The sequence below is a fragment of the Entelurus aequoreus genome, linkage group LG20, assembly GCF_033978785.1.
Source record: "Entelurus aequoreus isolate RoL-2023_Sb linkage group LG20, RoL_Eaeq_v1.1, whole genome shotgun sequence".
NCBI classification, from domain to species: domain Eukaryota; kingdom Metazoa; phylum Chordata; class Actinopteri; order Syngnathiformes; family Syngnathidae; genus Entelurus; species Entelurus aequoreus.
The window spans coordinates 14,666,692-14,681,763 of record NC_084750.1 but is presented as its reverse complement, the minus strand read 5'-3'; the positions used below and the strand labels follow the sequence as shown (position 1 = coordinate 14,681,763).

At 36.7% G+C, this 15,072-nt stretch overlaps 1 protein-coding gene and 1 long non-coding RNA gene across 3 annotated transcripts in view; one reads left to right on the top strand and one right to left on the bottom strand.

The window, feature by feature from the left end:
• The first annotated feature begins 680 nt into the window (after positions 1 to 680).
• Positions 681 to 11,591, top strand: LOC133635946 (uncharacterized). Its single transcript, XR_009822143.1, has 5 exons — positions 681 to 779; positions 859 to 947; positions 5,896 to 5,994; positions 10,518 to 10,571; positions 10,845 to 11,591. It is a non-coding gene; the product is annotated as an uncharacterized LOC133635946 (long non-coding RNA).
• Positions 10,480 to 15,072, bottom strand: part of LOC133635941 (serine/threonine-protein phosphatase 6 regulatory ankyrin repeat subunit A-like) — a 78,997-nt gene continuing 74,404 nt past the window's right edge. For both annotated transcript variants that reach the window (XM_062029418.1, XM_062029419.1), the window contains 8 exons: positions 12,999 to 13,218; positions 12,835 to 12,922; positions 12,693 to 12,776; positions 12,477 to 12,625; positions 12,322 to 12,404; positions 11,391 to 11,473; positions 11,236 to 11,327; positions 10,480 to 11,153 (listed from right to left, as the gene is read on the bottom strand). In XM_062029418.1, coding sequence (XP_061885402.1) covers positions 10,855 to 11,153; positions 11,236 to 11,327; positions 11,391 to 11,473; positions 12,322 to 12,404; positions 12,477 to 12,625; positions 12,693 to 12,776; positions 12,835 to 12,922; positions 12,999 to 13,218 — 1,098 coding nt within the window. In that variant the 3' untranslated portion in view covers positions 10,480 to 10,854. The remainder of the gene's footprint in view (positions 11,154 to 11,235; positions 11,328 to 11,390; positions 11,474 to 12,321; positions 12,405 to 12,476; positions 12,626 to 12,692; positions 12,777 to 12,834; positions 12,923 to 12,998; positions 13,219 to 15,072) is intronic.

Sequence of the window (15,072 nt, the reverse complement as noted above, 5' to 3'; positions counted from 1 at the left end):
ACAATACACTTGTTTAAAGAGTGCATTACTTCAATATTACAGTGGTTAACTTCTTTTTACACTTGTGTGACAATGTTAAATAATACGTTACTTCAATATTACAGTGGTTAACTTATTTTTACACTTGCATGACAATGTTGGATAATTAATAATTTCTATATTACAGTGGTTGCCTTCTAATTGTTAAAGAATACATTTCTATTGCAGTGGTTAATGTATTTATCATTGTCACAAGTGTAAAAGGAAGTTAAAAAATACATTTCAATATTACAGTGGTTAACTTCTTTTTACACTTGTGACAATGTTAAATACATTAACCACTGTAATATTGAAGTAATGTATTTAACATTGTCACAAGTGTAAAAAGAAGTTAACCACTGTAATATTGAAATGTATTTTTAAACTTCTTTTTACACTTGTGACAATGTTAAATACGTTACTTCAATATTACAGTGGTTAATGTATTTAACATTGTCACACAAGTGTAAAAAGAAGTTAACCACTGTAATATTGAAGTAATGTATTTAAACAAGTGTATTCTCTAACATTGTCACGCAAGTGTAAAAAGAAGTTAAGCACTGCAATATAGGAATAACGCACTCTTTTTAAACTAGTGTATTCTCTAACAGGTGTCAAAGCCACACCTTTTGCAGTGACTGGTATGCTCTTGCTTTTTATTTACCCTCTCCACTCTCCCTAGTCACGTGACCGCCACGGTCCAATCAGCTGCGCTCATAAGCAGGAAGTGGCCAGAAGACAGATTTGTATTTCTGCTCCAGGTAGCTTTTTATTCTGCTTTTCACCTGAAATATTGTGCTGACTGAGCGTAAACTAAATGTCTATTTGTTGACTTTATAGAGGCGACTACGACTACCAGCGCTGGATGAAGTTGTGTGTGTGTGTGTACGACTACCAGCGCTGGATGAAGCTGTCATGAAGTTGTGTTGGTGAGTCCATGTTTCTGAATATATATATATGAGTGTTTCTTCCATTGCAACAGTCTTTGTGGCATATTGTCAGTCGTCCATGTACAAGTTGTATGACTTCAACCTTGGATAAGTATTTGTGTATTGAATGTACTTTTAAATGTGTTGATAATAATAAGCACGTTTAGTGCACGGACTGCTCTGTATAGGTCAGGGGTCGGCAACCCAAAATGTTGAAAGAGCCATATTGGACCACCAATACAAAAATAAATGTGGCCGGAGCCTCAAAAAAGTAAAAGCCTTATTACATAGAGAGTGTGTCATGAGATGGAATGAAGAGGACTTAAAGGAAACTAAATGAGCTCAAATATAGCTGCATAATGATGCAATATGTACATATAGCTAGTAGGGCTGTGAATCTTTGGGTGTCCCACGATTCGATTCAGTATCGATTCTAGGGGTCACGATTCGATTCAAAATGGATTTTATTCGATTCAACACGATTCTCTATTCCAAAACAATATTTTCCCGATTGAAAAGGATTGTCTATTCATGGAATACATATATTTCAGCAGGATCTACCCCAGTCTGCTGACATGCAAGCAGAGCAGTAGATTTTTGTCCAAAGCTTTTATAATTGTAAAGGACAATGTTTTATCAACTGATTGCAATAATGTACATTTGTTTCAACTATTAAATGAACCAAAAATATGACTTATTTAATCTTTGTGAAAATATTGGACACAGTGTGTTGTCAAGCTTATGAGATGCGATGCAAGTGTAAGCCACTGTGACACTATTGTTCTTTTTTTAATTTTGATAATGTTAATGAGGGATTTTTAATCACTGCTATGTTGAAATTGTAACTAATATTGATACTGTTGTTGATGATATTCATTTTTGTTTCACTACTTTTGGTTTGTGGTGTTTGTGTCTCCTCAATTGCTGTTTATTGCAGTTCTGAGTGTTGCTGGTTTGGTTTTGGAATTGGATTGCATTGTTATGGTATTGTTGTGTTGGATTGATTAATTAAAAAAAGAACAATAGTGTGACAGTGGCTTACACTTGCATCGTATCTCATAAGCTTGACAACACACTGTGTCCAACATTTTCACAAAGATAAAATAAGTCATATTTTTGATTCATTTAATAGTTAAAACAAATTTCAATTATTGCAATCAGTTGATAAAACATTGTCCTTTACTATTATAAAAGCTTTTTACAAACATCTACTACTACTCTGCTTGAAATCCATGTATTGAATGAATAGAGAATCCTTTTGAATTGGGAAAATATCGTTTTTGAATCAAATTTATTTAGAATCTAATCGATATTGAATCGAATTGTGGGACACTCCAAAATTCACAGCCCTACTTATTACATAGAGATAGTGTGTCATGAGATATAAATGGAATGAAGAGGACTTAAAGGAAACTAAATGACTTCAAATATAGCTACAAATGAGGCATAATGATGCAATATGTACATATAGTGAGCCTAAATAGCATGTTAGCATTGATTAGCTTGCAGTGATTAGCCTGATTAGCACCCCACACAAGTTAATAACATCAACAAAACTCATCTTTTGTGTATTCATGCACAACATTAAAAGTTTGGTGGACAAAATGAGACAGAAAAAAGTGGCATAAAACACGTCCTAGAAAGTTATACATGTGTACAGCTCCACTAATGGACATTGGAGTGTTACTTTGAGGCAAAATTAAAGTATTGCTAGAAACATAATTTTATATGGGACTTTATTGTATTATACATATAGTAAATGTTCCAAAAAGCATAAAACACCAGCAGAATTAGAGATATTACAAGTCAAAGTGATGAAGCTTAGTGTTACACTCATACTAAACATTACCCTATAAGATGAAGGCGATATTTGAAATGTATTCAATGTTTATAAATGAATATTTAAATATACTAAATGTAAAAAAAGGGAATAAATAATCAAAATCTAGTTTGGTAACGCCATCATGAGCGCAACACAAGGTTGTAAAAGTTTCAACTACAATTCTAAATAAGATGACTAAAGCAAACTAAATACACACAGCTTAAAGATTGATCAATACCTATTTAAATTTAGTAATACATAAATATGATTTATCAAAACATAAAAGAAATATACCTAAACAGAACACTCATGATGGTCACACCAAAAAGTAACGCTATGAATCGCGTTTTTCCACGTTTTTGGGGCATTTTTATGCTATTTCCAAGCATCTCCTTTTTATTATTGTTGATTTTAAATGGTCAAACTAATGCATATGCCCTAGTAAACAAAACAAAAAAAGTCATATTTATTTTAAAGTACATTTGTGCAGGTGGGTGTGAATGTAGCCATGACCCGAGCTGTACACACATGGAAACAAACTACGATGAGTTCAAGGACCGGCAAAATGAGTAGGACAAAACGGTGCTCGCCAAATACTGGAGTCAGTGAAGCATGTTTAATATAAACAGTGTGCTTTATAACAATTAGGGAGGTTTGTGTCATGTTTGTCCTCTTACAGAAACCATAAATAAATGTTTTTCATTCATTACTTTCATTTTTGTTCATCTCCTTCATTGATGTGCATTAATTAAACCTCAGAAGCTAAACACACATTTACACAGCAATGCCTGAGAAGGAGCAGGATGAAGAAAAATCTTATTTTCCTTCAACATAACACGTAGTCTTATTCAATGGATAGCATACAAACCAAACAAATATATTTAAATATAATGAAAACAAACAAAGTGCAAAACTTTATGAAGTACTAGCTGAACAAAAGAAGTAATATACACCTCATGGGATGAAACAAATACAAAAAATAAGTAAAATAATAAATATAAAGCAAAATGTAAACACTTATGGCTGTCCATGTGATTTTATTGTTCTGTCTTTATATATATTTTTTCAATTGAAATATATTTTTACAGTCTTCTGATTGTAAAGAATTCCATAGTGTAACTCCCACCACTGATATGCACATTTGTTTTCAAGTTGTCCTTGAATACTGAAGTTTTCTTTTACGCTCTTCATTCTCACAAGTGATAAACATTTTTTGTAATTTTGCTGGTAATGTTTTACTTTTAGCCTTAAATATAACACATGTCTGTAACTTTACTAGCTCCTGTAATTTCAATAAACCCGAATTAATGGATAAAATGTTAGTGTTCTAAGTAATGTACTTTATGAATAATCCTTATAGCTCTTTTCTGTAGTTGATACAATGCCTTCATGTTACTCTTATATGTTCTTCCACACAGTAGCTGATACATGGCAATAGAAGTGCACAATACAACATACACATTGCCCTGTAATCTAACACATTTGACCTTATTTAATATAAAAATACTCTTAGACCTCTTTTTCCGTACATGTGCAATATGAGATTTCCGTGTCAGATCGTCATCCAGTATCACTCCTAAAAATAAAGTTCAGAAACCCTTTCAATATCAACAGTTTGATCGTTTCCTCCCTTTTCCTCTTACAAAAAATCATGAACCTTGTTTGTTTTTTTACATTTAATAAGTTATTGACATCAAACCATCTCTTAAGTTTAATCATTTCCTGTTCAATAATGCTTTTAAGTAATGTCCTGAATTATAAAAGTTGTTGTCGTCTGCAAATAATACACATTTCAATAACTTTGATACTTCACATACATCATTAATATATAAAATAAACAATTTTGGTCCCAAAACCGAACCTTGTGGAATTCCACATTTAATCCTCACTTGTTCAGATGTATTACCCACAAACTCTTGTCTATTATCTAAATAACTTCTTAGCCAGTGTAAAAGAACTCCTCCTTTCCATTTTTCATACATTTGAGCAAAAGCTCCAGAGAGCCACTAGGGCGGCGCTAAAGAACCGCGGGTTCCCGACTCCAGATATAGGTCATAATTTATGCTGCTAATTATTAGGGACCGAATGTCCCTTTGGGACGGAGGACCCTATTGTATTTGTAATGTTGTATTATTATTATTATTATACCGCCGCCTCTTTGAGCTGTAATTTGACCCCCTTAACATGCTTCGAAACTCCCCATGTTTGACCCCCTTAACATGCTTCGAAAGTCACCATGTTTGACCCCCTTAACATGCTTCGAAAGTCACCATGTTTGACCCCCTTAACATGCTTCGAAAGTCACCATGTTTGACCCCCTTAACATGCTTCGAAAGTCACCATGTTTGACCCCCTTAACATGCTTCGAAAGTCACCGTATTTGACCCCCTTAACATGCTTCGAAAGTCACCGTATTTGACCCCCTTAACATGCTTCAAAAGTCACCGTATTTGACCCCCTTAACATGCTTCAAAAGTCACCATATTTGACCCCTTTAACATGCTTCAAAAGTCACCATATTTGACACACACATCAGGACTGTTAAATTGCGATCTAATCAAAAAACCTAGCCCCGAAACTCAAAATTGCGCTCTATCGCCCCATAGGAAGAAAACATAGACAAAACTGCCTGTAACTCCCAGTAGGAATGTCGTAGAGACATGAAACAAAAACCTCCTAATGTAGGTCTCACTTAGACCTTAGATTTCATTCACTGACAACCCCCAGCAAAAATCAACAGGAAGTTTGCAATTCCCCCTTCAAAACAAGTTTTGTAAAAACAGTCACTTTTTTTCCAAACATTATCTCCTCTGAGTGAGTTTGTAGTGTCTGCTTCAAACTAGCACAGGAGTGAGATTGAACCCGTCTGATTTAAAAGTTGACTAAAGAGTTTGAATTACTGCTCCGGTTTAGATTTTATGTGCCGTCAAAGTCTGTCCCGTCCATCGCTGCTTGCAGCTTTAATTGTAGCATGTTGTGATTCTGACATGTTTATTGATTTATATTTTACAATATTGAGGAAAGAACTAACATATTGTGAATACTTTTATAATACAGTTAGTATTATTTAATGAAGATATTTTGTGTACACATGGATTTATAAGAATGTTCCTGGCTCTTACACAGGCCAGGCTGCTCTTTTGGATGGCGAGCTAAGGAAAAGAAGCATCTAGTCCAAGGATGGTTCTTGGAAGATTCCAGCCAGGGACCCCACCACCTGTTCTGGTAGGAGGCTCTCCAGCCGACCCTTTACATGTTCATCTTAACCTGCAGCACATGGACTGTACTGCCATCCTTTTTTTTCAAGAACTAATAAGTCTGAACTGAGATTTATACAAGATCCAGAGACACTGATTAATGGAATTAGAATAGTATACTGTATATGTGTATAGTACTTGTGTTTGTTTCTTCAAATAGCTTTCATGTTGAATGGCCATTCAACTAATTGTGTGTTTATCTGCGGTCTATCACTAATACCAAATAACCAAACTGCAATTCAAGCTCTGCCTTTCTCTCTCTGAGTCGAAACTGAAACCCTAGTCTTCTGTTCCTAGCCCATAACACTATGTATGTATATATGATTTGTAGCATGCAAGTGTAAAAAGAAGTTAACCACTCTAATATTGAAATAATGTATTCTTTAAACAAGTGTATTCTTTAACATTGTCACACAAGTGTAGGGCTGCAACAACTAATTGATTATAAAAATAGTTGGCGATTAAGTTAGTATAGATCCAACAAATCTGATTATGTGCTGAGGTAACTTTTTATTGTATATTTTTTTTTACAAACTTTTATTTATAAACTGCAACATTTACAAACAGCTGAGAAACAACAATCAAAATAAGTATAAAAAGAGTGTAGGACCTAAGTGGTCTTTAGTGTGGGAACACTTCACTTTAAAGACTGCAAAGAAGAGAGTTTACTGCAAAATGGCACGGAAGTACAACATTGCTTCGGGAGCACCTGAAGAGGAAACATGTTGGAGCCATGGATGAAGGGAACAACTCACGGTACGTAACTTTTTAAGTCCATAGTCTGGGTACATAGATCCCTTGTGTCTGTCTTTGTATGTCTTTAATGAGATTTTATTTTAAGCAGCAGCAACTGTTGTGTGTTAACTTTTAGAGTGCATTTTTTGTGTTGTCTTGAGTGTCAACAGGCATTCATGAGTTTAGCTTTTTTGTGAGTAATGTTAAAGTTATGCCTTTGTTGCAACGCGGGGCTGATAATGTGACTCCGCTATATAAATATATTTAAATTTGAGTGATGCTTTAGTATAACTAAATGTAATGTAGGTGCAGGTATATTTCATGCTATTATTCAGAGACAGCATAAAATGAATCCTTTTATTATTCACAACAGAAACGTGTACAATATCTGATGAGTTACATTTCTGTGTTATTATTGGTGTATGCTACACTCCCAATGTCCATTTATTTCATTAATGTGGTGACGTATTTGCCTTGTATGTGAAATTATGAATTAAATCAACTATGTATGTATTGAGTTACATGTAAATGTTGCTGCTATGTATGTTCATTATATGGTTTCTCTCATTTCAGAAAGAAGCCAGCATTAGTGACTTGGTACAAAGGAAGACCAAAGTGATGGAGAGGAAGTACGAGCAGTGACATAAAAGCCACCTAGAGCAAAATAGCTGTCACTACTGACGTGTGGACAAGTGGAGCCACCTTGGCAATACGTGGCATCACATTGGAGAGGAAGCAATGTGCCTTACCACCATGCCACTAGAGGAAAGACATTCAGCATCCAACATGGCAGAATGGTTGGAATAGGTTGCCAGGTTAGAAATCCCCACAAGTAAAATATGGCTATTGTGCACTTAAGAAAAACAAAAACCTTTTTTGTAACGTTTTCCTTGTTTTATTTGGCAAGTTGAAAGAACATGGTGTCAGTATGCTTATTTTTTCTCATTAAATACTGGAAAGGATATAAATGTAGTTTGTCTCTTTTATCCGATTATTAATCGATGTAATAATCGACAGATTAATCGATTATCAAATTAGTTGTTAGTTGCAGCCCTACACAAGTGTAAAAAGAAGTTAGCCTCTGTAATATAGAAGTAATGCATTATTTAAACAAGTGTATTGTCTAACATTGTCACACAAGTGTAAAAAGAAGTTAATGCACTCTTTAAACAAGTGTATTGTCTAACATTGTCACACAAGTGTAAAAAGAAGTTAATGCACTCTTTAAACAAGTGTATTGTCTAACAGTCACACAAGTGTAAAAAGAAGTTAATGCACTCTTTAAACAAGTGTATTGTCTAACAGTCACACAAGTGTAAAAAGAAGTTAACCACTGTAATAGAAATGTATTCTTTAACAATTATAAGGTAACCACTGTAATATAGAAATGATTCATTCTCTAACAGTCATGCAAGTGTAAAAAGAAGTTAACCACTGTAGTATTGAAGTAACTTCTTTTTACACTTGTGTGACAATGTTTAATACGTTACTTCAATATTACAGTGGTTAACGTATTATTTAACATTGTCACACGTGTAAAAAGAAGTTAACCAACCACTGTAATATTGAAATAATGCATTCTCTAACATTGTCACACAAGTGTAAAAAGAAGTTACTTCAATATTACAGTGGTTGCCTTCTTTTTACACTTGTGACAATGTTTAAAAAATACATTTCTCTATTACAGTGGTTAACTTTTTACACTTGTGTGACAATGTTAGAATACACTTGTTTAAATAATGCATTACTTCAATATTACAGTGGTTATTTAAACAAGTATTGTCTAACATTGTCACAAGTGTAAAAAGTTAACCACTGTAATAGAGAAATGTATTTTTTAAACATTGTCACACAAGTGTAAAAAGAAGGTAACCACTGTAATATTGAAGTAACTTCTTACACTTGCGTGACAATGTTAGAGAAGAATACACTTGTTTAAATAATGCATTACTTCAATATTACAGTGGTTAACTAAAAGAGTTTTTATTAATAATAATATGGTGAGGTTTAGTAAGTCTTTCCATGTTGTCCATTTAACCACATTTGTATTAATGATATTAGGATTGTACCAAAGTGGTTGATTTACAAGTGTCAATGACTTGATTCCTAGTATTTTCTGACAGTTAGAATGTTAAAGGCGGCTTCTATTGGGCTCTGCCTCAATTTGTTAATATAATATAAGCTCCCCACATCAATAATATAATAAGCTCCCCACATCAATAATGTAATATAAGCTCCCCACATCAATGTCCAAACTCATTAACATCTTTTTTTGTATGTTGATTGGGTTTTTATCTACAGAAGAATTAAAGTAAAATTAAGGGGCTTGCTTGTTCACTTCTTACATTATTATATCTCCTTCAGTTGTGAACAAGCAAGCCACTTAATTTTTCTGCAGATAAGGACTGGATCAACATAGAAAAGATGTTAATGAATTTGGACATTGATGTGGGGATTATATTAAAAAAAACCTAACGAATTGAGGCAGAGCCCAATAGAAGCCACCTTTAACATACTAAAACTGTCAAATACTAGGAATCAAGTCAATGACATCTGTCAATCAACAGCTTTGGTACAATCCTAATAGTGAATAAAAATGTGGTTAAATGGACAAGACGTATTACTAAACCATCATTATTAATAAAAAGTCTTTTAAACCGTTCAATGATTTAGTTGATAATATAATGTACCCCAGAAATCTTATTTTTTAAATGTTATCTCCTTTAAAACATGCTGTAAGTAAATGCATATCCTCTGAAAGTTTGTCTTTAAATAGCCATGAACTGGATGCACTTTTAATCAAGATACATTTAAGAAATTAAACTAATTTATGGAATAATAAATGAACGCCACACTAGAAATGCAAATGAGATGCATGTGTTCGGAAATGGATGATTGACTTAAACATTTGAGATGAAAGAGACATGGAATGATATTAGGAAAATGCCAATAAGCCCTTAGAAGCATTAAAGATACAATCTATTCAATAGAGTCAGTTTATTTCACATCTTCTCTGCTGTTTAAAATTGGTGTAGTAGGTAACTTGCTATGTATGAAGTGTTGGGGTAGCCGAGGCAACGCTTGTTCATTTATTGTGGGAATGTCAGAATAAAAGAGTTATGGTTGAAAACAACAAAAGAAGCAATCAGTCCTTAATATAAACGTCGCAATGACACTGCAAACTTATATTTTGGGGATCTCTATCAATTAAGTAATGTGTCAAAGAGTAAAAATAATGCATTACTTTCAATATGTATCATAACAAAAAGGGTAATATTCAAAAATGGATAAATGTCCAACTGACTGGTACATATGAGGATGATATCAGTAGAAAAAAAAACTGCATTTAGTTGATAATGGATCCCATATTCCAATATATGGACTCATTATTTAAATGTTTGAACTATTAATGAACCAAATATGACTTATTGTATTTTTGTGAAAATATTGGACACGGTGTTAAGAGATGTGATGTTTGTAATTGTCAATGAGGGATTTTTAAACACTGCTATGTTGAAATTGTTAGCACAATTGAGGACACAGAACATCATCAATATTACTATCTATCTATCTAATCTATCCTGCTTGTAAGGGACATGTCTATCACCTGGACAACTGGCCAGACATGTGCACAAACACACCTGAAATGGTGTGGTTTGAAGATCAGGAAATAACTTTATTCTTTGCTCCGACTTTACAACATCGCAGGCAAGGGTGCTGGTTCTCAAAAATCAAATCTTTATTTCTCTCACACAGAAACATGGAGGTGTGGCTGCTGCAGGTGCACCAACAAATCCTTCACTAAAAAAAGTAATTAAAAAAAAGATGATACCATCTCTCCAATGATGTGGAAATACAACTTTAACTGCAAAGTGGCTCAACATAAATAGAAAGGACAGTGAAGAAACATCTGGTCCCATTTACAATAATACTTTTTCTCTCTAAGTATATTAATATATTTAAGGAGTTTATATGACACTAGTTTGGAATATTAAAACACTGAGTTTATTAGTGTGATGTCATTCTGCCTCTATGTTGGTGTTTGCTCCCAGTTCAAGAGTCTCACACTGCCTTCAACACTAGGGGGCAGTCTTCAGTAGGTCTCTGAATCCGAGTCATTCAGTTCATCGTCAGCAGAGAGCAAGGACAGCGGGTGCTCCGGCCTGCAGTACGCAGCCCGGTCGGGCCTCAGAGCAGGCAGGGCGTCAAAGGCCACACCCTTTGTGACGTGATTGGTCGCCAGGTGGTGCTTGATCACCGTGTGAGGCAGCGAGAACACAGGCAACGTTGCTGTGGTGACCATGGGGGAGGCGGGCATCATGGAGTGCAGGATGAGCGCCAAGCAGTCGGCCACGTCGCGGGTGGGGGCGCAGGCCAGAGCGGGCGTGTAACCTAAAGAGAGGAGAAGTGGAAGGAGAGACCACTGAGCTGCTTTCTTTCATCCAACAACTGTTTAAAACCTAACAAGGCCAACCGTTTTCATCCACCGCTTGCACGCTTGCTCCTTTGCCCAGAAGTTCCTGGACCACCACCGTTAAACCTTTCCTGGCGGCGACGTGGAGCGGCCTGCAGGGAAAGCCATTCAGGAGAGCGATCAGAGAGTAGATGAGATGACATGACCACACGTACGTGCGCAGAGAGGCGTTGGTGCAGTTGATGAGGTTTTTATCGCTGATCTTCTCCAGGATCAGCAAGGCACACGTCTCGTGACCCTGAGGGCAGAAGATGGCCACACAACTGGTGAAAAAAGCAACCACGCTTTGGACAAATTTGACCTGTTTGTTACTATTTCATCCATCAACCAGGTGGTCTAAATAATAATAGCCAAATATTACACAACAATAAACACTGTAGTCTTAGTACCTTTTTTAAAGATCTTACATTACATTTCATCCAATATTGTGCAGTTGGTAAAAGAACCATACAAATATTCATATTGTACTATTAAATTTAATTTGTTAATCTTTCCTTAAAAAGTGTGTATATATATATACGTATACACATATAAATATATATATAAATATATAATATATATATATAAATATATATATATATAAATATATATATACACATACATACATATATATATATACATATATATGTGTATGTATACATATATATATATATGTGTGTATATATATGTATATTTATATATATACACATACATATGTATATGCATACATATATATATACGGTATATGTACAGTGGGGCAAAAAAGTATTTAGTCAGCCACCATTGATTGTCAATGGGTGGCTGACTAAATACTTTTTTGCCCAACTATGTGTATATATATATACACACACATATATACATACATATAAGTATATGTATGCGTATGTATGTACTTAACTTCAAATCTAAAAACTAAATTTACATTTTTTGTTATGAATATTTGTCTAAAAATGGTTGCTTGATACATACAGCAGTACCTCAACCTCCAACAATTCCCAGTTTTCAGGGACATTCTCCCCATTCAAAAAGAATTATCCATTTTTTTAAACGTCCACAATTGGTACATTTTGGCAGGATTCAAACATTATTCCAAAAAGTGCACGGTACCTTGCTACAAGCCAGATGCAAGGCAGTGTTGCTGTCCGTGTCCTGCAGAGCAAAGTCTGCTTTGGTGCTGCTCACCAACACCTCTGCAACACACCCACGTAGGAGTCAAAAGTTACATGACACAACCCCGTCCGCTCAAAAGGTGCAAAACTGACCCACGGCGTTGGTTTGTCCGTTGAGCGCGGCCATCATCAGCGGCGTCCTGCGCGTGTGCGCGTCCGCGACGTTGGCGTGGGCGCCGTGGCTCAGCAGCAGGGTAATGCACTCGACGCGGTCGGAGAAAGCGGCGGCGTGAAGCGGGGACCTGCGTGGGCCGAGGAGAGTGTGGGATTGTCGTCCGGACGACCAGTGGCGACCGCTGTGTCTCTCACCTGCCCTTGCGGTCGGTGGCGTTGACGATGTCGGCGCCGAGGGAATCGATCAGCATCTCGGCCGCTCCTTCGTTATCGTTCATACTGAAACACACGGCTGTTACGCTTCCTGCAGACATCCAACCTGCAGACATCATCTTACACGGCGCAGTGCAACGGGCTGAACGTGCTGCCGTCCGTCTTCCTGAACGCTTCCTGCTCCAACAACAACTCCACACAAGCGTCACAACCTGCCAGGAGGGAGATTTCAATAAATACACTCAAATATTCTGTCGAGCTTTGGGGTTTGCGGCTGAGCTCGCTTACCGCTGTAGCAGGCCCAGTGCAGCGGCGTGTAGCCCTGCTTGTCCGCCAGCCGCGAGAGAGCGTCCGAGGTGCCGTCGGCCTGCAGCATGGCGCCCAGCGCGCTCACCCGGCCGCAGGCGGACGCCAAGTGGAGAGGGGCCAGGCCTCGGATGTCCTTCGCACACGCGCTGGCCCCGCGCTGAAGGAGAGTCTCCACGCATTCCTCCTGACCCGTCACCGCCTGTGTGGACGTGACACTTGTGGGAAGCGGATCCAAATCGTATCCATATTTAAGTGTTACTTCTTTCTAAACTCCTATAGTCATATAAAGAATAGCTAGTATTCTTCCTTCTTTTGAGTCTCGTAGTCGGCCTTCTAGATTGGAATGTGTCAGAGTAGAGATAACTCAGAGTAGTCTAAACAAAGGGAGTGGGGGCGAGGGACAGAGGGAAGATCACGGGGGTTTGAGGGGAGACCGAGCTAGAGGGAACACTTGTGTGCTGGATTGGTATCACGTTTGTCCTCTAAGCTTGGAGAATAAACCACAAAATACCAACTACTGCCTGTTGATTGAATATAAACATCAGCTTATTGCCATAAAAAGAATCTGGGAGAGACTAGCAATTTGAATTCCCCATTGGAGGAATGCTGGTCAACGCAACACACTCTAGATCAGGCCTGGGCAATTCTTTTCACTCGGGGACCAAATTTTGAGAAACAAATGTGTCTGGGGGCCGGTATATCTATTTTTAGGAAAACTAATATAAAAACTCACAATAAAGTCTGATTGTAAGGCGGTCTGTCATAAAATTTTTAGCATTCAAACAGAATTTTGACTGTTTCTATCAAGGATAAAACCCTGAATATTGACAACATATGAACATCACACCCCCCCTCTCAATCAACATATTTTACAATGCAACAAACACAGCGAAAAATGATCGCCAAGGGTAAAAAAACAAAACTAAAAAACACCTATCTGATACATCACCAAGCTGTAGAACTTTGTTGTAAAAATCTCCTTCCGCATCTGTCCCTGACACCTACATTTCAGTCTCTGGAAACACTCTGTGGAAACGCTCCCCGCCCACACTGCTTGGTGCCCCGTCTGAGCTGCTGTGACATAGATAGTCACTAGTAGGGTTGTACGGTATATGGGTACTAGTATAGTACCGCGATACTAATGAATCATATCCGGTACCATACCGTCTCTGAAAAGTACCGGTCCACCACACCCTAAGATTTTTTGTTAAAATAAAGCCAATAATGCAATTTTTTCCGGCCCCCTTTATTTACTAAAGTATCAAAGTACCGAAAAGTATCTAAATAATATTGGCATCGGGACAACACTGGTCACTAAATTATCATGCAAAAGTGCAGATTCCAACCATTGAAATACTTAGTATAGTTGAAGACTTACGCTCATTAGAAAACATGAGTGCACATCATAACGGCAGCTACACTTTACATCTTAAACATCTAAAAAAATTATTTGGTAATGTCCGGTGGGCCAGATTGAAAAGCTTAACAGGCCTTAATTTGCCCAGATCTACTCTAGATGGTAAATGGGCACCGTGGCCACACACCCTGTGACATCAAATCATGATATAAATCAGGGGTGGCCATTACGTAGCGGTCGATGGTGGAGGGTTTGATTGATTGATAGAGAAGTTTATTTAAGTCAAAGTTAAAGTACCAATGATTGTCACACACACACTAGGTGTGGTGAAATTTGTCCTCTGCATTTGATTGACATCTTAAAGAATTGAATCCATGTAATGCTTTAAAAAGGCTGTTTCCATTGTGGTCCATTAAATATTCATCACATTTGATACATTCAATAATAAAAGATATATAACCTGTAACATGTATATAAAAAATTACGTTAAAAAATGGATAAATGATGTACGTATATACTGGACGTCTTTATGTGCTCGACGCCTCAATCGTTGGTATGTGTTCATCTACAAAACCATTCTGGGTTTCACGCTATTTTATCTGTCTTGTCTTTTAACAAAGAAACAAGGAAGTCACAATCTTGGTTCAATGAATGTTCTGCAAATTGTCGTCCCCAAAGTAACAACTGAACTGGGCA